Source organism: Eptatretus burgeri, chromosome 4 (genome assembly GCF_056783735.1).
Source record: "Eptatretus burgeri isolate ZD-2024b chromosome 4, Ebu_testis_v1, whole genome shotgun sequence".
Lineage (NCBI taxonomy): Eukaryota > Metazoa > Chordata > Myxini > Myxiniformes > Myxinidae > Eptatretus > Eptatretus burgeri.
The window spans coordinates 18,867,860-18,893,093 of record NC_140964.1 but is presented as its reverse complement, the minus strand read 5'-3'; the positions used below and the strand labels follow the sequence as shown (position 1 = coordinate 18,893,093).

Here is a 25,234-nt window from a genome sequence, read left to right as displayed (position 1 = left end):
CAATGATCCTGGGCCATGGTTTAGTGTAAAATTTGTAAGTTAAGGTAAGATGTACTGTAAATATGAGTGCGCCCCCCGGCATGTATGTCTTAGCGCCGGCAATTTTATTTAAGTCGTCCGTGTGAGTGAGTTTGTTTAGGTAGTTACGCAGCCCTCAGGTTATTTATTTTGGGGACACGAATACCATGAATGTCGCACTCAGGGATCCGTAGGTAAAATGTACTAGGGGAAAACTACACATGATGGCACACGAAAATTTGACGACTCGGGACGAGTCTGTAAAAAGGGAAGGGGTAGTGTTGTGGTTACCAGATTCGCAAACCACCATTCAGGTCCCTTAGGTGAGGTATCTCGGTAAGTGCATGTGTAGTTAGGCCCAAACCCGTTGTCTAGTGGGAATACATGTCATTTATACGTGCTGCGACTCTTTAGGATAGCCGTTTTTCTTTTACTATCTTTATTTTGGACCAACCGCCATGATCACAACCACAACATCAACCACCGACCACAACCACCGCTTCACCACAACCGCCACGACCTTCACGCACACCTCACAACCGTAGCATCGCCACCGTTCTTGCCCCGCTGTGGGTACCGGTGTTGGACTCATGCAGAACGCGCGTCGAACAGCGTGTACAAAATCACGGATTTTCTGCTTCAAAAACGGATCAAAAACGACACACGCCCACTTTTTTCCGTCCAATCGGTGAGCGAGGGGCGATTTGGCCCCGCCCCCAGGGCGATCGATATATGCAAATTTGTGGATCAAAAAGCCTTCACGCCCACTTTTTCTCGGGCCAATGGGGAGCGAGGTGAAAGGTCAAAGGGAGGGGGTCAAAGGCGAAGTTACGGGGGGATAAAAGGACCGTGTTCGTCAGTCAGCAGAACGGGGTCGGAGAGTCAAGAAGAGGAGAGTCGGAAGCAGAGGGTCAAGACTTCGCGGGCGGTGGAGCTGCTCGTCGTGTGCGTTGGAGTCGGAACGGAGGGGACGGAGCTGTGGAAAGGCGGCGACACCAGACGAGGGGGTGCTCGCGTCGTGCAGGAAGCTGCACCCGAGGGAGGCCGACAGCGCGACCTGGCCGAGGTGGAGACGCTCGTCGCACATAATAAAGATCCTCTATACCCCGAGCATCAGCAACCCTTCTTGTTTCCCCCCGCGCTGAGATAGTGCGACCAAGGGGCCCCGTTCCCACCCCCAGCCAGGCACTGTCCACGAGGCCCGCGGGTTGCGGGGCCATCGCCGCTCCGCGTCTCATCACCAGACGGGTAGGCCCGACCCGGTCTCGGCCTCAGGCCTGCCCCATTCTTGGGGGATTTCTTTTCCTTGGTTTTGGGTATGTGTTGTCGGCGCCGTCTGTGAAGTAGAATTGTATAAGTGTTGCCGTGTGCTCGGTAGTCGGTATTAGCTCTGCACTGTGTTTTCACTTTTATGTTTGCTTTTTGTGTAAATGGAATTGTGTTTTCTTTTGTTTGTGTGCATTTGGTGGAATTGTATTTGTGTGCTTCCCGTGTGCCGCGAATAAAAGTGCTTTATTGTTGAACTGTTCTCCCGCTTCGCTTCGTCTTTTCCTCCATTGAATCCCCATCTTGCTTCACGTAAAGGGTTGGTAGTGGGCTGAATACGCCCGATAATTAATCGAACCGTCGAGGTCGACGATAACACCGCTCGGTTATTCTGATAGTACGGAACGGGTCGCTTAAGTGGCCCGTGTCCGAAGTCGACCTGCGGCGAGGTGCGATCGCCCGGTCTACCCTCCGCGTGGATACTTAGGTAGTTCGAATTTGGCGAGCAACCCTATCCCACGCGGGGGCTGATTGGCTCGATCGCGGTGAGACCGAAAGGTCCACCCGTGACTGGTTCCCGGCGTTAGTCCGAGAGGGTCACGACTGGATTGTCCGTCCGGTGGGCGACGTGCCGCGATTCGAGTTACGTGGCCGTTCGCACGCCGGCGGGCGCGAAAACCGCAACAATATATATATATATATATATATATATATATATATATATATATATATATATATATATATATATATATATATATATATATATATATATATATATATATATATATATATATATATATATATATATATATATATATAGTCTTCACAAACCACTCCAACGTGATAAAGATAAAATTGCAGATAAACTGAGAATAAGTTGCATTAACAGAGAAAATCAGATGATTCTCAGTTGCATAAATATTCAAACCCTTTGCCAAATGAACCCTGAATCACTTCAGTTGCAAATTATTTGTTTGAAAGGTTACAAAATAAGTGTAATAGGTTTCACCTGAATGTAATCAGTGGTTTAACTGAAAAATTTACCTCCACTTTTCGAAGGAGTTTTAAGGTGCAACTCACTTGGTCAACCAACAAGGCAAACATGAAGACCAAGGAGCTTTCCAAAGAAGTCAGACATAAAGTGGTGGAGAAGCACCATTCAGGAGAGGGTTATACAAAGATTTCAAAATCGCTCATTATCCCTTTGAGTATCGTGAAACCCATCATTAAGAAGTGGAAGAGGTATCATACCATCCAGACTCAACCCAGATCGCTCATCCAAACTCAGCAACCGGGAAAGCAAAACCCAACAGTGACTTTGAAAGACCTTTCCCTTCCCAAAGCTGGCCTCCATGGACAGGTGGGAAGAAATAAGCCATTGTTGAAAAAGACACTTCTAAAAGCTCATGTGTAGTTTGTGAAAAAGCATCTTAATGATACCGTAGACATGTGGAGAAAAGTTTTGTGGTCAGACGAAACAATTGAACTTTTTGGTCTAAATTCAAAGCGTGACGTCTGACACAAGCCGAACACTGCACATCACCCAGTCAACACCATCCCTACTGTCAAGCATGGTGGTGGCAGCATGATGTTATGGGGCTGCTTTTCAAAAGCAGGGACTGGCAAGACTGGCAGGAGAGAAGGGACAATGGATGGAGCAAAGTGCAGAAGAATCCTTGAGGAAAACCTGCTTGAATCAGCCATGGATCTGAACCTGGGAAGGAGATTCACATTTCAGCAGGGCATTGATCTGAAGCACAAAGCTAAAGGCACACTGGAGTGGCTGACTCAGAAGAAAATAAATGTTCCTGAGTGGCTCAGTCAAAGTCCTGACTTGAACCCAATTGAACATTTATGGTGAGACTTGAACATTGCCGTCCATCGACGATCTCCATCAAACTTGACAGAACAAGAGTAATTTTCACATGAAGAATGGGCAATTTCACCATCTCACTGCTAAGCTGATAGAGGCCGGCCCAAAAAGAGTCACACCAGTCATTGTTGCAAAAGGTACTAATGCCACCACAGACTAACCTCAGGGGCTTAATACTTTTGCAACCAGTGAATTTTGATTTTTACATGTGTTTTGCAGGTATTTCTGGTATGTACCTCCTTCATCTATAACAGAGTTTAGTTTCATCTCTTCAATTATTAGGAAAAAAAAGTTCATTTGGAAAAATTGTTTCAACATAATTTGTAATTCATTTAAATGTGGCATTCTTGGTCAGGGGTGAAAACTTTTGCAGGCCAATGTATCTCACTGTATTTACCAAAGGGAATGCTCATGAGGAAGTTTATAAAGTTAAGGCAAAAATATTATAATGATTATTGCAACTAGACCTATTCGATACAAAACCTGCCTAAAAACCTGCTCTGCTGCTCCTGCCCACCCCTCTCTGTTCTATTCACCCTCTCATTTGCTCAAGATCATCTGCCATCTGCTTGGAAATCAGCAAACATTACTGCCCTGCATAAAACTTCCGGTTCCGGTTCGAGAGCAGCGAGAGGTTTCCTTTGGGACTCCCTGCTGACGTTCTCAAAGCTAAGTTTCCGGTTGTTATTTGTCCCGTTTTAACTGTTTAATTTTCTCACCTACATGTTACTGTGTGTTGCTCGTTCGGTTTTGTTTCAAAAATCGTGCTATTTTGTGAGTATTTTTGTCGACGTTCTTACCTGTGCTTGAGGCCTAGGCCTAGGCTTGAGGCCTACCGGTTCCACTCGGTGTTCGATCGGTTTTTGTTTGTTTGTTTTTTCTCCCCATTACCTTCAATTTCTATCCTCCCCATTACCTTCAATTTTGATCCTCCCCACTTTCCAAACATCCCCCATTCTCCCAACTAATCTCTTTATTATCTCAAAAAAAAAAAAAAATACCCTACAACAACAACAACATGCTCACCTTCTCCCGATTTGCTTCTTCTTCTTCCTCTTAACTTCCTCCTCGTCTTCTTCCTCGATTTTTTTTTTTTTTTTTACACTTCCATGACCTAATCTGTTGAACTCTCTCATATATTAATATTAACAACAACAAAAAAAAAAAAAAAAAAAAAATATATATATATATATATATATATACATATACATATACCCAACAACAACAACACGCTCACCTTCTCCCGATTCTGCTTCTTCTTCTTCTTCCTCTTAACTTCCTCCTCGTCTTCTTCCTCGATTTTTATATATATTTTTTTTTATACACTTCCATGACCTAATCTGTTGAACTCTCTCATACATTATTTTTAACTACAAAAACGATCTTATAATGTTTCATCTTCCTCTCTCACACATGTGGTACTCTTTACTGTTTCACAATGCACTACTCTTCTGCTATTTTAACAGACTGCTCTCATTTCGACCTTTCCTTCATTCCTTGGCTAAAAAATCCAACTATTACAGCGCTTCTTCTCTCCATGCTCTGAATTCGCCTTCATTGCATCCATCAAGAATTGTGTTAAATCGCATCTCTGACCTAAAACTTTTAAAAACCACAGTTTGCAATGGATGCTCGCTTTCCATCAAACATTCTTTTTTTCCAACTTCAGTGCCAACTCACCCCCCTCACCCCTCACTCTCACTCTCCAAGCAACCATCCCACTCTTCTCCCTCCAAGCCTCCCTCTCACCTCTCTCAAAAATTCCCCCCTCACCTTTCTCCCACCTTTCATAACCCTCACTCTTACTTTTCAAAGTTGCCCCTGCTCTCATCCACCAACCTGCCTCCCTCCACTGCCCTCTCACCTCCATCTCTTCACTCCACCTCCTCAAATCCTCAACTGCCTTCTTCCTTGTCTCTTGTCCCCCCTCTCCCCCAGCACCACAGAGCCTTTTCTCCTCCTCATTCGGCCCCCTCCCCTCGCTGTTCTGCAATACCCCACACTCCTTCAGCAACCCTCCTTACCTGCCCCTCGTCCCTTGTCCTACCCTCCCCCTCCCCCTCCACCTCCTGCACCCAAAGCCTCCTCCCCCTCCTCTTCATTAAAAGTGTGGACCTCAAATATCCGGGGCCTTCGCTCAAACCTTTCAGATCTTTCCATACAGGTTGCCACTGACAAACCAGACATTATCTGCCTAACAGAAACTTTCCTCTCCCAAGACGTGTCTGACTCCCAAGTATCTCTCCCTGGCTACTCCCTCTTACGGTATGACAGACCTGAGCCTCGTCCTGGTGGAGGTGTTGCTCTCTTAATCAAAAACTCTATTCCTCACTCTCCATGCACTGCTCTTACTCCCCCACACCCCCAGGAATACCTCTGGCTTCGGCTTCCCCTCCACTCCCACCTCATGTTTATATGTGTACTGTACCGTCCACCGAACAGTGATGACTCCATCTACACCTCACTATCCGAAAACATGGACCATCTTCTATGTTCTCATCCAAACTCTCTCTTCCTCTTATGTGGTGACATCAATTGTCATCACGCCAGTTGGCTAGGTGTGGGTACCTCTCTCACCTGCCATGGGACATCAGCAAAAGCTTTCTGCGACTCATTGGGACTGACTCAATCGGTCAACTTCCCGACCCGGATCTCAACCAATGGTACTCCATCTCTTCTGGATCTGATTTTGACAAATTTCCCTGACAATATCTGCTGCTCTTCCTTCGCTCCAATTGGTTCTTCTGACCACGTCCTTGTCAAAGTGGACATCTCTCTGGCTGTGATCAGAGAACCACCTCACCGCCGTCGAGTCTGGCATTTCACTCAAGCTGACTGGCAGGGTCTCCGAGCAGCCATCAAACTTACAGACTGGTCTCCTATCACTACTTTCTCAAACATCAACTCATCCTGGGAATTCTTTCAAAGAAACTTGCTCTCCCTCATGCACAGATTTATCCCCTCTCGTGTTCAGTTGTCTTACCCTTCCTCCCGCCCTTGGTTTACTGAAGCTTGTGGCGAGGCAGTTGTCCTGAAACAACTTGCCTTTGCCTCATGGAAAGCAAACCCAACTGAGGGCAATCTCAGTTCTTTCCACAAAGCTCGGAACAAGTGTGTATCTCCCCTCAGGAGAGCCAGAAAACAACATCTTTCTCATCTCAAGTCTGAACTCTCAAACCTCTCTCCCTCCTCAAAATCCTGGTGGCGTTTAATCAAATCTGTTTCTGGTGTATGTTCCCCCTCCATCCCCTCCCTTACCTCAAATGGCCGCACTGCTGATTCCACACGTGATAAAGCTGAATGTCTAAACTCGGTGTTTGCAGCTAAATCTTGTGTCCTAAACCAATCACTTTCTCTACCCACTTTACCCAGTTGCACCCAACTGTCCCTGGACTCTGTATCCTTTTCTCCTGACAAGGTGGAGAGCTTGCTTTCAAACCTCGAGTCAGATTCTGCAACCGGTCCAGACGGCATCAGCCCACGTGTCCTCAAAGCCTGCTCTTCTGCTCTTGCTCACCCTCTCTCTGTTCTATTCACCCTCTCATTTGCCCAAGGTCATCTGCCATCTGCTTGGAAATCTGCTAACATCACTGCCCTGCATAAAAAAGGTGCAAAAACAGATCCCTGTAACTACAGACCAATCAGCCTTCTCCCAATCATCAGCATGGTTATGGAATCCATCATCGCTTCAGACATTAAATCCTTCCTCTTCTCCAATGGCTTGATTTCTGATCATAAATTTGGATTCAGACCAGGTCACTCTACCCTGGATATGCTACTCCTGCTTTGCCAACAATGGATGGAGATCCTCAATGCCAGATAAGAGATGAGAGCCGTCTTCCTCGCTTGCTTTATCGCTTGCTTTCAATACGGTCTCGCACCCTGCCCTGCTCACTTAACTCTCTTCTTGTGGTATCCAAGGCAATCTCCACTCATGGCTTGCAGACTTCATCTCCTGTCGCAGCCAACATCTGGCCTTGAATGGAATTGTCTCATCCCCTTTTCCTGTCCAGGCTGGAGTTCCTCAAGGCAGTGTTCTGGGCCCTCTTCTTTTTCTGGTTTTCATCAATGATCTCTCCGACTCTCTGGAAAATCCTCTTTATCTCTTTGCTGATGACTCCTCTCTCTACCGAACCAACTGTCATCCCTCAGATTGGCAATTAGCAGCCTCTTCACTCTCTGCAGATCTGGATGCAATCACAAGCTGGTCCAATATGTGCAACACATCTTTCAATCCTGACAAATATCACAGTCTCACTATTTCTCTTCCAAAGGACCATCTGGAACACCCACCCATCGCCCCCCCCCCCGCCCATATCTACTTTCTCAACAATCCTCTTGAAGAAGTCCTTTCATTCAAGCTTCTGGGTCTCACTATCTGCCATGATCTTTCCTGGGAAAGCCACATCTCCAACCTGGCCTCCAAAGCCAGTTGCAGACTGGGCATCCTCCGTTGTGCAAAGTCCTTCCTTGGCACACCGGAGCTCCTGACCACATACAAAGCTTTCATTTGCAGCCTGATGGAGTACTGCTCCCCCCTCTTGGCTGGTGCGCCCACCTCTCACCTTTCTCAGCTTCACGCTGTTGAAACCAAAGCATTTATGATCATTGGTATCTCCCGCGATGAGGCTGAGTCTTTGGGTCTCTCACTCTCTCACTGCAGGCAGGTCGGTGGTCTTTCTCTCTTCTACCATCTCCTCTCTGGCCTCACCCCCTGCTCTGTCTCCAATTCCCCCCCCCACCCCACCACACATATTTCCGCAAGGCGCTCAAGGTCCGCCAGCAATCCCCTTCTGGTAAAACCACCAAAATCAATAATCACTGCTCACCTTCATTCTTTCATTCCTCTTTTTTACAACCTTTGGAACAAACACACACTCTCTTTAATTCCACTCTTCCCTCCAGGTCCTCAAAACAGCTGTTCACCACCATATCTTATCTTCCCCCATCCAAAACATGATCTTTTCTACCCCCGTTAATCCACCCCAAACCCACCTCCTTCAAATTCCCTGCTTCCCTTCCTGAAAGTCCCTGTCGTTTCAGGACCTGAAATTCCTGTATTGTCCATCTTGTTTACCCTGTGTACCTCACCCCTCCCCCTCCCTTCCACATATCTCGTGTTTCTGTTCCACACTGTTTTGTACTTCCCTCTCCTGCCCCTCTTGTCTCCTGCTCCCCTTGCTGTACGTTCTGTGTGTTGGCTCATATAGGAGCCTCGACAGTTTATATTTAAAACAAACAAACAAAATGTCAGTGCAGATAGGCTATTGTTGATGTACGCTTCTGTTGCAAGGGACAAGGATTAAAAAAACAAATTATAGCCTGTGTTTGAATCCAGACCCAGCTATAAACTATAATCCCAGTTTCTCACAGCCAGGGTGATTCATCAATATGTGTGCTGTCCCTTGGACGGACATTAAATGGGTATGCCATCTGCCAGCATTCGTTTGTGGACGTTAAAGGTCTCACGGTGTCCTTCGTGAAGAGTAGGCGAGCTGTCGCCGGTACCATGAACAAATTCGAAATTCCTGCCTTAACCAGATCATCAACTCCAGATGATGTTTATGTAATATGACCGCACTGGCATGGCAAGCGATTAACAATCGGTTGCAACCAACATCCCCCGGAGATGCCCGGAATGTCAAGCAATGCCCGAATTGCACAAATGAACACCTTTTGTTTTTTTTTATTTTTCGTAGTCGGAGCTGCTGCTGAGGTCAATTAAGAAGTTTAAATTTTGAAATTAAACTCAGCTTTGAAGATTCTCGAGGTTATTGCATTTCCTTAAATTAAATAAAGCCATGAACACTGGCGTCCCCAGGTGTTTATAAGCATTGTGACGTATCTCGCAATGCGTGGTTTTGAGGATGAGATATTCAAAGATGTGAGTGAGGAAAGTGAAAAACAAATTGAGTGCTTTATCATTAAGAAACCATTGCGGCCTGTTCCAAGTCGAGGCATCGTTGAGCAGGCCAAACAAAATGGCGAATTCAGACCGTAGCAAGCTGACAGAGGCTGACCAAGGCTGACACCTTGATCAAGGATAATTAAATAAGGCCGTAAATTATAATCTTCAAAAGGGGTGTTTAAAGTAACCCAAACACCCAATTTTCATTCACCCACTCCCTTGGAGGTTCCTTAGTATGCATGTTAAGTTTGGAGTTGGTTGGTTTCATGGTTTTGGAATTCTGGAGGAGACTGACAGACAGACGATCACACACTTGACATTTATTGGTTATAGATATCTGCTCTTGTTTAGTAGAAATTGAACAAACTCCATTTGATGTTATGCTCTTCCTTCAACCCCGTACCAGTCCAATCCCCTCCCCTCACCCCACCCAATTCCATATGTAGCAATATGGCCTTTTAACTTCAGAATTGTAAACCAGCCAGTTTTCCTGTAATCTGTTCAAATTTGCAACGGGCATGATGTACTAGTATTTTTAAATGTTAAAAGATTAATTTCAGATTGCCCGCTTTGCTGCCTTGACAAGTGAAAAACCACAGCATTTTATTTTGTATTATGGGGAAGTGTGGGTGCGGGGGAGGGAGGGGGGGGGCAGAAGATCATTGAACCTCAATGCACCTGAAAATTCTCACCTGACCATTTGATCACCAGAATCTGGATCGGTGGCATTAAGGGAGAGCAGTCGATCTCCAGCTGGTAGACCCTCAGGCTTGGACAGCACAGTGTGGAATGGAATTACGACTGGTTCCTCGTTTATATCTAAAACTTGGATGGACAGAATGGCGGAAGATCGTTGAGACCCACTGGCTTCGGGGATTACTGGCTCTGGGTTGTCTGCCCTGATGAGAAGTTGAAAGGCAGGATTTGTTTCGTAATCTAGGGGCTTCAGGAAGAAAGCAACAAATATGGAATTAATAACTGAGGAAGGTAGGTTGGCATTGGAATAAAATGAAACTTGGGGGTGGGGGGAGGGCAGAGGGAGGGGAAAAATATCAAGCGAATGGGTATAATGGTCGTCCTTTAGAAGTAAAGGGGGGATGGGAGCAAGGAGGGTACAAATCAAGATTTGTATAAAGGCACCCACAGTAGAACAGAACAATACGCTACCTTTACAACAAATACTGTAGCCTGGTTGGTTGTCGGATCTGTGATCACTTCGAAGTTTGATCCTGGGTCACCTTTCAGGACTTTGACAACAGCCAACCAGTTTTCCCCTCCAACTTCATCTCCATCTGATATGGACAGGTTGAGCACTGGGCCAAGGTTACCCTCGGGAATACTCAACTCGTACTGTGACAGACAGGGTGGACGAGGAAAGGAGAGATTGATTTGGTGTTATAAAGAAAGACGAATCGTTAGAAAAACATGATCATAATGTGTTGTTGAATTGGTCTCCATTTTGACTTTTGTGGCCTATTCAGAACAGGCCGTTGCTTCGGCCTCTTTTGGAAAAGTCGATTATGCCAAAAGCTTCAGCCTATGTCGATAAGCATCTGGGATTGCACAATAGGATGTGGGAGCCCCAGCTCATACTGGAAAGCATTCCTCCATTTCACTGTGTTCAAGTCCAATACGCTAGATGGAGATTATGTAAATCAACCAAAGACTTTTGAGGTCCAAAAGTATGGGGTGGGGGGGGGGGAGTGTGTCTGTTATTTAATGTGAAGAAATACAAACCTGCATAATTACCAATGTCTATAATCGTCTTCTTTGTTTTTTTTTTTCCAGGAATTCCGGCCAAAGTTTTTTCAACCTGTGAATAGTCACGAGGGGAGTTTCTCGGACGCACTTCCCAGCTGGTGATCCTGAAGCTGATGAGCCGCAGATAACTCTGATGACGACTTGCAAAGCAACCATAGCCGTGGTCTGAAACGCTGAATTTAGGTAGGGTCCAATGTCCAAATCCCACTTTACCTTCCCGGTAAATTGATCACCCCAGATAAGAACCGTGCTTCTTAACGTCCCACTACTATCGATCAAGAACAGCCAAGAACTACCATAAGTGGGAGGTCGGCTAATCTCTGACTTTCACAAAATTGTGGGGCAGAACTCCCTGTCACCTTCACACACTATTATTGTCTAACTCTAACCAATGGAAAGAGATCATCAGGCAGTTTGGAAAGCAATTTATCAAGGAATTAGTGAAGGCAGGCGTATACATTATACAAGGCAAAAAGTGTCACAACAGAAAATATCTTACCCCCAAGCACATAAGCCCTCTTATTCAGGCCTAAGTCACATTTGCCACGGTGGCCGTGGGGTCTCCAAAATCTACGGCCACTAGCAATTATAAGGCGGCCGCAGTATTTCCACGGTCACACAGTGTAGCAGTCACATCTGTTTTTATTTTTCAGGGAGCCGCACGGCATATTTAGAAATTGTGGAGACCGAAAATGTGGGGTTGCCGTACGGTCTTTGATTTGATGTCGCACGGTGACCTTTAGGGGGCGCTGCGGCGGCCATAGAATTTTCAAGGCAGATGCAAGGTATCCTCAAGGTGCCCGCAAGGCGACCGCAGGGGGACTGCAAGGCGACCGCAGGGGGGCCCTAAGGCCAACGTGCGGCCAGACGGACGGTAACGAATGGGTTAATTTTTTTTTTTTTACCAGTTTTTTTTTTCGGCTTGTCGAATTGCTTCGGCGAACGTAGAAATGAAAAAAAGTTAAAACTCCGCGTTATAATTCCATGGCGAACCCTACGGCCTGTAAAAGATAGCCAAACGGCGTAGGGCCACCCTGAGGCCACCGCAGAAACTCTGCGGCCGCCGCACGTTTCTGTCAATTCAGAGGGCGTACGGCCGCCGTATCCTCGCTGTCGAGCAAATGTGACTTAGGCCCAAGTCATCTTATCACAAATTTTTATACACACAGGCACCTCACGCATTCCGGAAGAAGGAGAGAAGAAAGGTTGATCGACAGAGGAGCGAAGTATGTACCATATATATTGTCGACCCCGGCTTCACCAGTTCGTGAGCCGTACGGCTCACGTGGTGGTGAACAGGGTGAGATGTGCGGTTGCGTGTTGTGCAAGTTCTGAAAAGACCTGTTGTGGACACGGTTGACACTCTGCAAAACCAGGTCCAGTCACTGAGGTGTGTACGCTCGAAGGGGCAAAGATGTAAGATTTGAGTGCAAGACATGTAGGGAGAGGGGTTAACTCTGTGGAGAATCTGTTGATTGTCTTGACGCTCGAGAGTTTGTGGTTGGTTTTAACAAAGTCAGTGAGGTGGTGGTAACTACACCTGGCAGCCTGCATCTCCGCGCCCGTTCTGTTTCGTTCTCAGTGCTTGGTCTGGCACCACTCAATCACCACCTCCGCTCGATCTCCCATCGACCTCCAAGCTTTGAAGGACTGCTTTTGCGAACTTCTCCGCTGAGCTCTCCAGAACTGAACTCTCTCGGAGAACTTTGGAGCCTAGTTCTCACACGAACTTAACCGATTCTGAACCGCTCTGCCAGGCATCTTATCGCCCATGTGCCTGTTTCCTCTCACGTCCACTTTCCATGAGCCAGCCTCTCTGATTGGCTGGTGTGCTGCAATCCAGTCATTGCGATTGGCTGTGGGCAGGGCCGCTGGTGGCTTTGTGGCATGGAAAGGACAGGGCGAGCAGAAATGCCGGACAATGCGTCCGACGTTCACGTGAATGCCCAACCGTGCCGCTTCTGCTGCGATTGAAGTGCTGCTGAAACAAACGTATCTATATTGGAACAAATATTTGTGGTGTGGGTTGTGAAGTGAATGTCATGCGTGGTTTGAGTCTGAAAAGTATTTTGAAGTGCTTGAGAATGGAGTTTGATGATAAATGTTTGAGACAACATGATTGGGAATGTGTTTTGAGTATGGAGTTGGAGAATGATGAAGAGAACAATGGGGATTGTTCTAACGACATTCACAATGCATCTTTCCCTCCGACCAATACGAGGGTGAGTGGTAATTTAGCAAAACAAAATTGCTGCAGATGTAACTACACGAGGGAACCCTTCTGTGTTAGATGTGTGTCCCCGGGGTCTCCGAAATCCGTAACAATATAGATTGTCTCTGTCACAGACATTATTATTCTTGTTGGCTCCAAACCTCCCAAAAACTCGGATCTCCTGTTAATGTCTGGATTAAAAGAAAAATTGAAACAATGACAACGCAACGAGCTTCTGCCCTGCCTTGACCACGATACTCCTCCACATCCCTCTGTCCTCAGACAACTCTCTCCACTTTCCAACCACCACCACCTTATTGATATCCCTCCTCACACAATCTTCCCATCTCAGCTGTCATACACCTCTTTTCCTCCAACTTCGCTCCCTCAACGTATCCGCTCTCTCTCTCTCTTCCCCCATCTGCGCAAAGTGTTCAACCCATTTCAGCCAGCTATTTGCCAATCTCTCCATCAAGCTCATCTGCACAATAATCTTCCCTCGGTTCATCCTTCCTCCATCTATCCACCCTCTTCACTCCTGCAAGCTTCCTGACCCAGTTCTTCTCGCAGACCCGCAACCTCTGTTGTATCTCTGTCAGTGCCACTGTCTCCAGACCATAAAGGTGAGCTGGCATTACACGACACACAAGAACATTCCCTTTCTGTTTCCCTGATATTTGTCTGTCTGCCATCAATCCTTTCACCCTCCTCCATGCATTTGCCCCCTCCTGTGTCCTCCTCCACAGCTCTGCATCAAAACTGCCATCCCTGGTCACTGTTCTCACAGATACACCGATTTCCCTGCCTGATCTCCTTCCCCTTTCACCTGGTATTGGTTTCCTTTATCTGCAGCCCGACCCACGTCACCTCGGTCTTCTGCATATTCATCTTCAACCATGTTTCCTGAACGACTCCTTCCACTCCCCCAGTACTTCCTGCATCACCCGTGTACTTTCCGCCACAACAGCTAGATCGGCCATGTGCAACATCTTCCTCGTTTTTACCTTCTTGCTTACCAGCTCCATCACCATGATAACCTTGAGAGGGCTGAGAGAGCTTCTCTGCCTCAACCCGATGTCCACTCTGATCTCTTACGTCCGAGGACCAACTGAGACTATTCCCTTTGTTCCCTTGTACGTCCCTTCCAAACAATCTAACTTCTTCCAGCACTCTCATCCATCTCAGGGTCACGATCACCATTTCTCTTGGGACGGTGTCATCGGCCTTCTCAAGACTCACCAATCCTAATGCCTTTTCACCTTGCACCTCCAACCTCTTGTCCACCCACTGCCTCAGTGTGAACATCCACATGCCCTTTCTAACCCTGTTCATTCATGTTGTTCACAGCTGATTTACAAAGCACGGTGCCTCGAGAAAGTATTCACACCCCTTGACTTTTGTCACATTGTGTTATTTCAGTCTGAATTTAAAATTGATTAAATTTTTTTTTTTTTTTTGTCACTGATCTTCACAAAATACCCCATAATGACAGTGAAAACATGTTTTTCGAAATTTTTACAAATCAATTAAAAATGAAAAGCTGAAACAGCTTGCGTCAATAAGTATTGAACCCCCTGAGTCAATACTTTGTAGAAGAGCCTTTGGCAGTGATTTTACAGCTTCGAGTCTTCTTGGATTTGTCTGTTTCAGCTTTTCACATCTGGATTTGGGGATTTTCTCCCATTCTCCCTAACAGATTTACTCAAGCTCTGTCAAGTTGGTTGGGGAGCATCAGTGAACAGCAATCTTCAAGTCTTTCCACAGATCATCAATGGGATTCAGGTCTGGGCTTTGCCTGGGCCACTCAAGGACTTTCACGGTCTTGTTCTGAAGCCGTTCCAGTGCTGCTTTGGCTGTATGCTTAGGGTCATTGTCCTGTTGGAACGTAACTCTTCCCCACAGTGTCATGCCTTTTGCACTCTGAAGCAGGTTCTCCTGAAGGATTTTCCGGTATTTAGCTCCATTCATTGTTCCCCTATCCTTACAAGTCTCCAAGTACCTGCCACTGAAAAGCATCCCCATAGCATGATGCTGCCACCACCATGCTTCATGGTGGGGATGCTGTTAGATGGGTAATGAGCTGTGCTCAGTTTGTCAGACATAGTGCTTTGCATTGAGGCTGTCGTCTCATCAGAATTTCATCTCATCAGACTTTCATCTCATCAGACCACAGAATCTTTTGCCTCATGCTCTCAGAGTCTTTCACGTGCTTTTTTGCAAACTCCAGGCGTACTATCATGTGCCTTTTTCTCAGGAGTACCTTCTGTTTGGCCACTCTCCCATAAAGCCTAGATTTGTGAAGGGCTGCAGAGATTGTTGTCCTTCTGGCAGGTTCTCCAGTCTCAGCCAAGGAACTCTGTCATTCTGTCAGAGTAGTCATTGGGTTCTTGGTCACCTCACTTACTAAGGTCCTTCTTGCCTGGTTACTCAGTTGGGTCAGAGAGCCAGCTCGAGGAAGAGATTGGGTAGTTCCATATTCTCTCCATTTCTGAATGATGTAGCTCACCATGCTCTTGGGAACTTTCATGCTATATTCCCTTTCGTTTTGGATTTTTTCTAGAAATTGTTTTATACCCTTCTCCAGATCTATACCTCCTCACAATTCTATCTCGGAGTTCTACGGACACTTCCTTGGACTTCATGGTGGAGCTTCTGCTTTGACATGCACTGTCAACTGTGATGCCTTTGTCAACAACTGTGTCAACAACTGTGTCAACAAACACATAGAAAGTGTGTTTCTTTCTAAATCGTATTCATTCAATTGAATTGGCCACAGATGGACTCCAATCAAGTTGTGGAGACGTCTCAAGAATGAGCAAAGGAAATTGAAAATATCTGAGCTTAATTTTGGAGCATCAGAGCAAAGGGGTTGAATACTTATTGATGAAAGACATTTCAGCTTTTCATTAAATTATTAATGAATTTGTAAAAATTTCGAAAAACATGTTTTCACTTTGTCGTCATGGGGTATTTCGTGTAGATTGGTGACAAAAATTTTAAATTTAATCCAGTTTAGGCTGTAACAACAAAATGTGAGAAAGTCAAGGGGTGTGAATACTTTCTGAAGACACTGTATTTGGATAAGTTAAGTAGCATTATTTTGTTTCACTAAGCCACACTGGGAAGTAAACTAGGCAATTCAACACAGTTAAGGTTTGGTGAAAAGTGGTTTCAAAGTTCAGGTTCCCATTTAGAATTCAACTTCCAGTGAACAAAGATGATCAGTCGGCTTTAAAAATGTTGTTGAAAACTTCCATCAACACCAAATGTGGAGTGACCTTGAAAGATTACTTTGGTGCATTCAACTCAATCCTGGATGTATGATCCCACCCCCCCCCCCCCACCTTTGCTTCTGAAGGGCACTTCTACTACTCTGACTTTGATGCCAACGTTTGAATGAAGGTGGCAGGAATTTGGCATTTGTTCAAGGTGCCCTGAGAAATAATTTGCCTCATCTTCAGGAAAGACATAATGGGATCTAATTAACATCTGCAATGATCAGTGCTTGTAGACCAGTCCTATGGCTTTCATGCCCTTCTGATAGACCGCACATATTGATGTATCACCTTGAATGTGAAACACCAGGGTGACGGTTGATAATTATGTTGAGATTCAAACCTATAAATATAGAGGGTTGGCATCCATGCCAACACCATTGAGGAGGAAGACAGTACCATTGTTGTGATGTTATTGGTACCCAGAGTCCCGCTCCCTGGAAATGATGGCACTCTCCCCAACAAAATGTGTGTGTGTGTGTGTGTGTGTGTGTGTGTGTGTGTGTGTGTGTGTGTGTGTGTCTGTCAGTGAGTCAGCCAGCTTCACGACTCGTAAGTGTGCATACGTCTCGGGCTCATCGTGCCAACCTTCCTCAGGGGCTCAACTGTGTTGTCATGCAGAGATGCACTTGTTCTGAGGGAGGGCGATACCCCCTCAAATTCTCCATGAAAAATCTGATGTCATCTCACTCTATTGTGATGTAATCACATCCCCCTGATGTTTGTGCCTGCATGGACTCAGAACCTCCATCTTCTTCATGATCCACTCATCATTTTGACTTGTGTGCAAATTTTTTGTTGTTTCATAATTTCACAGTTTTGTAATTTTATCAACATGTCGTTGAAAAATTTCAACATCTCATTTCTTTGTAATGCACATTCTGTCTGTGATTCCAATTCCCCGATCTCCAAGAGATTCATCGTCTCCAACTCTTCAGGTCCATGCTTTGTCTGGGCAAAGACTTGAGCCCAAACTAAAGGGTATATGGCATAGGATGTACAAGTTCATTGCATGATGTACAGTATCTTATGCTACGACGTGTAAACTTACGTCACGATGTTCAAACTCTGGTGGATGGTCATTGATGTCCGTAATGGTGACTGTGACTGTTGCTGTGTTGAACAATCCTGCGTCTCCACCGGCCATGTCGGACACACGAACGACAACCTCATGTTGCAGATTCTCCAATCCCTGTTCAAGGTAAAGGGTTTGAAAGTTTGTGCTTGAATTACAAGTACACTCATTCCCTGCAGGAGCGGCAGGAAGGGTCATGTTATTATTCTCTTTGGGGGTACAGGTATATATACAGGAGATAAAGGTTTGAAACACCAGGACAAGCTATTTCTACATGTGATCACAGCATTTATCCAAGGGGTCCAAAAAACCCTTGGAGAGGGGGGATGATATTGGTTTTAATATTGTTTTGTAATAACATTAATGTTATTGTCATGACTTTTATTTTTGGAAGCGGCTTTTGGAAAAACCCCATGAAAGGAGGAGGAGGAGATTGAGACCATACGATATGCAGAGCGTTGGTGCTGCTTAAGCAGTTTTCTTAGCTGTTGGGCACAATTCTGGACGGGTCACCACTCCGACACAGGATACCAGCATGCCGGCACTCATTTTGCCAACCTCGGAAGGATGACAGGCAGAGTCAACCCCACTTGGTATTAATTCAACAGCTGAGCGGGATTTGAACTCAGGATCCTGGGATCCAAAGCCCGCCACCCCAAGCATTAAGCCAACACCAAGCATGAGTGGAGGGCAAGTTAAGTCGATACAACCTCCAGTCATGTGAGCTTCGCCCCCCTGGCAAGTTTGTTGAAATTTGATAAGTAACGACCGAATGTATCGCGGTCAGACAGACAGAGAGACCCCAAATTGCATATTTTCTTCTGATAACTACATATTTGTTTGGATGTTGGTGGTTTATTGGAGTTTTCTTTGAACATAGTCATCGACTTTTGATTGGTTGCAGACAGATGTTGTTTTAAACTTCCCTTTCTTTATTGATAATGATGTTATGATTTATATTCTTCATTTAATATATCAATTTAATTAAAAAAATATATAAATATATATTTTAAGATTTCTCAATTTGGACATGTTTTACATCAAAATATACCCACAATGTCATGACTACAGATGATGTATGAACTTCATTGATTCAGTATCTCTTGTTCACCTGAAAAATTAATTTGTCCATTTCATTATGTGGTTGTGGACTGAGGGGCTCTACCTTTTATAGGCAGCATTTTAGGACTCGATCTGCAGATACATGCGCTGATAATACCCTGTGGTGTCAACCTGTGGTTAAGTCAACCCTGTGGTGTGGTTGGATGTCGATGACCAGCTGGGTTTTGCCAACAATTTGAAAGCAAAATGGTATCAAGTCCCTGAAGCATTGAACCTAATACTGCCATCCTTAATAATCCTTAATACTTAATAAATCCTTAATACTTAATAAACTTAATAAATAAATAATAAATAATAATCCTTAATACTTAATAAATCCTTAATACTGCCATCTTTTTTCAAGTTTGAACCACAACTTCTCGGGTGCCAGCTCAAGCGTCCGCACCACATTGGCGTGCATGTTGTACTTTTACTCACTACAACGATGAAAACAAGATTATAAAGAATGCTGTCAACAGTATGAGACTAAAAAAGATGGAGTCAAAACCTCTCGGTCCAGCATTCTGGGGTTAGACGTAGTGATGATGATTCCTGTGACAGGGTCTATGTCAAAAGTCACATGTGAAACATCAAAAGCAGCAGTTGGAGGAATGAGTTGGTAACGTAGCTCAGCATTTCCCAAAGCTGGATCATCGATGTCATAAGCGCTGAGCTGCAGTACTTCTTCTCCTGGAGAGACGGGTGAAAAAGGGGAGAAAAACCTTGGACAAAGGAGAGATGGAGGAAGCAACCAAAACAGGACAACTTTTCAACTGCAATGTGTGCTCATATTTGTTTGTCAACCCTGGCTCTAACTCGTCATACCGTAATTTTAAGTGTGTGTGTGTGTGTGTGTGTGTGTGTGTGTGTGTGTGTGTGTGTGTGTGTGTGTGTGTGTGTGTGTGTGTGTGTGTGTGTGTGTGTGTGTGTGTGTCGTTGATTGTTATCTCCACAATTCGAGTTTCAAAATGTGGAACTGAGCCCTCCCAGGACGACAAATATACCCCATCGTTTCGGTGAAGGATCGTGATTGATGGACTATGTTGTGAAGTTGTGCTGCTCTCAGAGTTTTATTCCGACGGCTCTTTTCAAGATCGTCACTGAGCCCCGGACAGCTTTCAATTGGAGTTCGTTTGTGCGAATGTTCCCAGGGATGCTTTGTCGGATCTCCATTCAGTTCTTCTTTATCATTCCTGTTGTTCCAATTGTCACCTGGTTCAATTTTGCTGCTCTTCAGCTTCCATGATCTTTTCACTTCGTTCTTGAGGTCTTGATATTTTTGTCATTTTCTTGATTTCTGCATTATTTATTCCAAAATCACTGGGTACTGAAACCTCAGTTAACAATGACTTATTTTCCTTTTTGTATTTGAGTGCTGTGTTTGGTCGCAGTGCTTTGTTTTCTACCTTCACGCTGAATGGAATCATCAGGTCATACATGAGTATCATGTCCTTGTTTTCAACGATTGTTTTTGGTTCATATTTCGATGAGTTTTGTGGAACTGGGATGTTGAAATTTCTGCAGATGTGCTCATGGATTTCTCCACAAACCTTGTTGTGTCTTTTTGTATACAGCTGTTCTGGAATGAGTTTTTTTTTTACATCCAAATAGACGGAAACTCGTGCTTTCTGTTTCTGCTGTCGTGGCCAAAAGTATTGGCACCCTTGCACTTTTTTCAAATAATGCACCATTTCTTCCAGAAAATGGCTGAAATTTTAAAAATCTTTTGGTATCCACAGATGTATTTATTTGGCTTGCAGTAGAACAAAACAAAATAAACTGAAAAAATGACTAAATCTGAGCTTATTCCACACAAGCCTCGTGTTGGCTTGGTGGTGAGGGGTGGTGGCTTTGGATCATGGGGTCCTGAGTTCAAGCCTCGTTGGCCACTGAATTGAAATACACCAGGAGGTTGATTCAGCCTGTCATCCTTCCGAGGTCGGCAAAATGAGCACCAGTGTACTGGTCAGGGGGACACTGTATCAGCGGCATAGCTGCGTCCCAACCAATGATGCAACCAGCAGCCACAGGCTGCACTCGATAGAGAGAGATTCCACACACAAATCCTAAAATGGCCCAAACAATATTATTGGCACCTTTTAGAAGTTGTTGGAAATAATTTGATTTCAAGCAGGTGATTCTCCTTTACTTTGGAATTGAACTTACCTGTGGTGAGTAGCAGGTGCCTGTAATGTAAAAATCCCTCATTCAACCGGTTTGAAGAGAGAAAAGGAGTCATTCTGCTGTTTTGTGTCACTGTGTGGACCGCAATGAGCATGGAGAAAAGAAAATAAACCAGAGAATTGTCTGAGGAGGTCAGACACAAGATTGTAGCTGAGCATGGACAATCTCAAGGCTACAAGTCCATCTCCAGAGACCTTGATGTTCCTGTGTCCACTGTGCACAATGTTATCGGGAAGTTTAAGGCCCACGGCGCTGCAGCCAACCTCCCTGGACGTGACCGTAAAAGAAAACTTGATGGAAGATTGCAGCGAAGGGTTGTTCGAATGGTGGAGAAAGCACCTCGATCAACTGCCAAACAGATTCAAGCTGATCTTCAGACACAAGGAACGACAGTTTCAACTCGCACTATGGGTTTCAACCCATAGTTTCAACTATGGTAGGAGACCCAGGAGGACCCCACTGCTGAGAGAGAGGGAGACATAAGAAAGCCTGACTGGAGTTTGCCAAAATACACCTGAACAATCCAAAATCCTTCTGGGAGAATGTCCTGTGGACAGATGAGACCAAGTTCGAGCTTTTTGGTGAAGCACATCATCTCTTTGTTTGCAGAAACAAAATGAAGCCTTCAAAGAAAAGAACACCTTCCCTAAAGTCGAACGTGGAGGAGGTTCAATGATGCTTTGGGACATTGGGTGCCTTGAATGTGTGCACGGCATCATGAAATCAGGAGATTACCAAGGAGGCATTTTGGAGCGCAATGTTCAACCCAGTTGTCAGAAATCTGGATCTCCGTCGAAGGTCATGGGTCTTGCAGCAGGACAATGACCCCAAACATACTTCAAAAAGCACCCAGGAATGGTTCAAGACAAAACGCTGGATTGTTCTGAAGTGGGCAGCAATGAGTCCAGATCAAAATCCCATTGAACACCTGTGGGGAGATCTGAAAATAGTAATTGGGAGAAGGCACCCTTCAAATCTGGGAGAACTGGAGCAGTTTGAACAAGAAGAGTGGGACAAACTACCAGGTGAGAGGTGGAGGAAGCTCGTTCATGGCTCGAGGAAGTGCTTAACTGCAGTTATTTTGTCCTCAGGTTGTGCTACCAAATATCAAGTCCTGAGTGTCAATAATTTTATCAATGCCATTTATTTTTCTTTTCTGATTTGAAAGGAAATATTAAGTTCTGAATCACAAACAAAGGTTCTGTAATATTAACAGTGAAATGAACAATTGAGGAGACAAAATACTTTTGTCAATTTGAACTGATTTTTCGAGAAAATTGTGAGTTATTTGAAGAAAGTGCAAGGGTGACAATATTTTTTTGGCCACGACTGTACCTTGCAAAATCTATACTTGTCCGATTGGCTCGGTCCTGTCATTTTTGTAAAGCCATTTATGTCTTGTCCTTGGTTTTGGGCATATTTCATGATTCGTTCTCTGTTCCAATTGAGCTGACTTCTTAGCCATTCCAGTAATCCTTCTTTTTCTATCCCCAATCTGTTCAGCTCCATTTAAAAAAAACAAAAACATTTTCCTGCTATTTTGTCTTTATCTCAGTTGTCACGATATATCTGTTGGTGTTTCATCTTGTCTCTCTTTTTTGTCGTTTTTACAGTCATTGGGGCTGTATTTATTGCTGTTTCGGTTTGGTGCGTGCCATTTTCTGTTCATACCTATTTTTGGAAGTTTTTTGCAAGGTGAGTGTGAGATATCTTTTCTGGCTTATTGTGTTCATGCTTGTATACAAGTTGTATTCGGTAGTCTGTTGAACTTTCTCTTTCTTGGACAGGCTCTTTGGTCGATTGGCCGTCGCTGCTCCAATGGTTGGCATTGTGTGTCCCGGAAGCATCGAGGTGTGGGTGGGGAAGAGAGTGGCATCTCTATTTGTGGGAGAATTGCGTACTCAGCCAGTGGGTCACCCAGATATCTCAGATGGCAGAGCACTGGTACGGTTCACCAGAGGACCTGGGATCGATTCCTGGTCTGGACATGTAATTTTTCCACGTATGCTTATACTCCAAGGTATTTGTAGGATGCTTAGTTTCTTCGCTCCTTTGTTGTTGTCTCCAGATCGATTTTTATATTGTCCATTTTTGTTTGTCTACCTTGTACAAATGTGCACTTGGTACACTTATCTTGGCCAAATTCCATTTGAATGTCGTCAGAGTACTGCTTCATTAATTTCAGTTGTCCTGCTAATTTTTTTTGTTGTTTGGTGCATATAGTTTCAAATCATCCATGTCAAGTGGATCACCTTTCTTGTTTCTTTGGACGTTATTTTATTGGTTCTTCGGGTGTACCTGTGACCTTGCTCATGAATGAGGTTGCTTCGTGGATCCAGAGCCAGGCAAAACAAGAGGGGGGAAAGGCTGTCTCCTTGAAAGATCCCGCGTCATATGTTCACTCCTCGTATTTCGATCGTTCCTTCCGAGTGCTGCAGGATGAGTGTGGTATTCCATCGAGCTATGGTTTTTCTCAATCAGATTGATGATTTGGAGATTTATCTTGAAGATTTGCATGCACTTTATCATCCATGACTGTAGGACACTATCACAAGGTTTTTTTTTTTTTTTGGTCGTCCATCCAGGCTGTGAACAATTTGGTTCTTCTTGTATTGCAATTTGAGTATGGCCTTGCTTAAGTATTAAGTGGTCTGTTGTTCCATAACATCCTCTCTTGCATCCCTTCTGTTCGCCTCTCGGCCTCCTTGTTGTGTTCGGTGGTGGTACATTGTTTTTGTGATGATTCCTCTTAAAAGTTTGAATGTTGTTGGTGGACAGGTTATTGGCTGGTGTTTGTGAGCTAATTGGGTTTCTTCAGATTTTGGGATGAGGATGGTGTTACCTTCTGTGAGCCATTCTTCCATTTCCTAATCCCATTGGATAAGTTAATTGAATGCTCGAGCGTAGTGAATGTGGAGAGCATCAAATTGTTTTAGCCAGAAGTTCGGGATCCCATCTGGGCCAGGGTTTTTGAAGTTTGCCATCTTTGCAAGTTGTTGACTTATCTTTTCTGCATCAGTTATTACTTCTCCATTTCTTCCTTCCAGATGATGGCATTTCTTTCAAATGTTGCTTCTCCTCCTCCAGGTTTTGGATTCATTCCGCCTCCTTATTGTGTTCTTTTCGATGTTCATAAATTCCTTTCCAGAATTGTTCCAGTTCACCTTTTTCAGGAGGGAATGACACATTCTGCTTCCGAGAAGTATACGGTAGAATATTTTTGGGTTGTTTTGAAAGATCTGGCCTTGTTTTCTCCTGCCATTAGCCTTGTTGTAGTTTTATATTGATTCTTTTTATTTCCTGGCTTTCATTTCTATTTTCAGTGAAGCCCAGATTTGTCAAGTGCTGCAGAGATTGTTGTCCTTCTGGCAGGTTCTCCCATCTCAGCCAAGGAACTCTGTAGTTAGAGTGGTCATTGTGTTCTTGCTCTCCTCCCTGGCCAAGGTCCTTCTTGCCCAGTTGCTAAGTTTGCTCAGATGGCCAGCTCGAAGAAGAGTCTGGGTGGTTCCATGTTCTTTCCATTTCCTAATGATGGAGCTCATTGTGCTCTTTGGAAATTTCAACACTCCAGAAATTATTTTATACCTTTCCCCAGATCTATGCCCCCTTACATTTCTATCGTAGAGTTCTGCATACAGTTCCTTGGACTTCATGGTGGAGTTTCTGCTCTGACATGTACTGTCAACTGTGGGACCTGATTTAGAAAGGCGTGTTTCTTTCCAAATCACGTTCAATCAATTGAATTGGACACAGGTGGACTCCAATTACGTTGTGGAGATACCTCGAGGATGATCAAAGGAAATTGGATGCACCTGAGCTCAATTTGGAGTGTCATTGCAAAGGGGTTGAATATTTATTGACAAAAGACATTTCAGATTTACATTTTTAATTAATTTGTTTAAATTTCTAAAGACATGTTTTCTCTGTCATTATGGGGTATTTTATGTGAATCGGTGACAAATAATTTAAATTTAATCCATTTTAAATTCAGGCTGGAACACAACAAAATGTGGCAAAAGTCGAGGGGTGTGAATACTTTATGAAGGCACTGTATATATGTATGTATGTATATATATATATATATATATATATATATATATATATATATATATATATATATATATATATATATATAATCAAAATGTGGAGTGTGACGAGCACACGCCCGATCTCGATTGGACAAAGTCTTACACCAAACCGTCGCCTCCAACCTGGAGGCCTCAGCCTGGCGACTCTGTCAAACAAAGACCACATGGTCAACATCAATTAAACATCAAATGGAGCCGCCTATCTGGATTTCGGGCTTATTTGCCCTCATCAGGACAGCACACCAATAAATATCAAACCAATTATGAGCACATTCGTCGTTTAAACAACAGACGCACCTCCTGACTGTTATGGTGAGCATCACCACAATCATTATGTCTCACAGGGTAAAACCACATAATCCGCAAAGAGCAATTGTCTGTCTGCCACCCAGACAATTGTTCCAGCTAATGCAAAAACCATTCAACCAGAAGGCACGTGATGTGATCAGCGGGTAAATCGAAACATGTGGAGT

General features: G+C 44.5%; 1 protein-coding gene and 1 long non-coding RNA gene across 5 annotated transcripts in view; one reads left to right on the top strand and one right to left on the bottom strand.

Annotated features, from left to right (window-relative positions):
* Nucleotides 1-25,234, bottom strand: part of LOC147027575 (cadherin-13-like) — a 164,863-nt gene that overhangs the window by 20,175 nt on the left and 119,454 nt on the right. For both annotated transcript variants that reach the window (XM_085877079.1, XM_085877080.1), the window contains 4 exons: nt 18,998-19,179; nt 17,365-17,505; nt 10,233-10,415; nt 9,758-10,008 (listed from right to left, as the gene is read on the bottom strand). In XM_085877079.1, coding sequence (XP_085733205.1) covers nt 9,758-10,008; nt 10,233-10,415; nt 17,365-17,505; nt 18,998-19,179 — 757 coding nt within the window. The remainder of the gene's footprint in view (nt 1-9,757; nt 10,009-10,232; nt 10,416-17,364; nt 17,506-18,997; nt 19,180-25,234) is intronic.
* LOC147027577 (uncharacterized) overlaps nt 10,769-25,234 on the top strand; it is a 45,318-nt gene continuing 30,852 nt past the window's right edge. For 2 of the 3 annotated variants that reach the window (XR_015057117.1, XR_015057118.1), the window contains exons 1-4: nt 10,769-11,009; nt 19,641-19,756; nt 22,287-22,368; nt 22,461-22,617. This is a non-coding gene — a long non-coding RNA (uncharacterized LOC147027577). The remainder of the gene's footprint in view (nt 11,010-19,640; nt 19,757-22,286; nt 22,369-22,460; nt 22,618-25,234) is intronic. The other variant, XR_015057116.1, reaches the window with a different exon arrangement.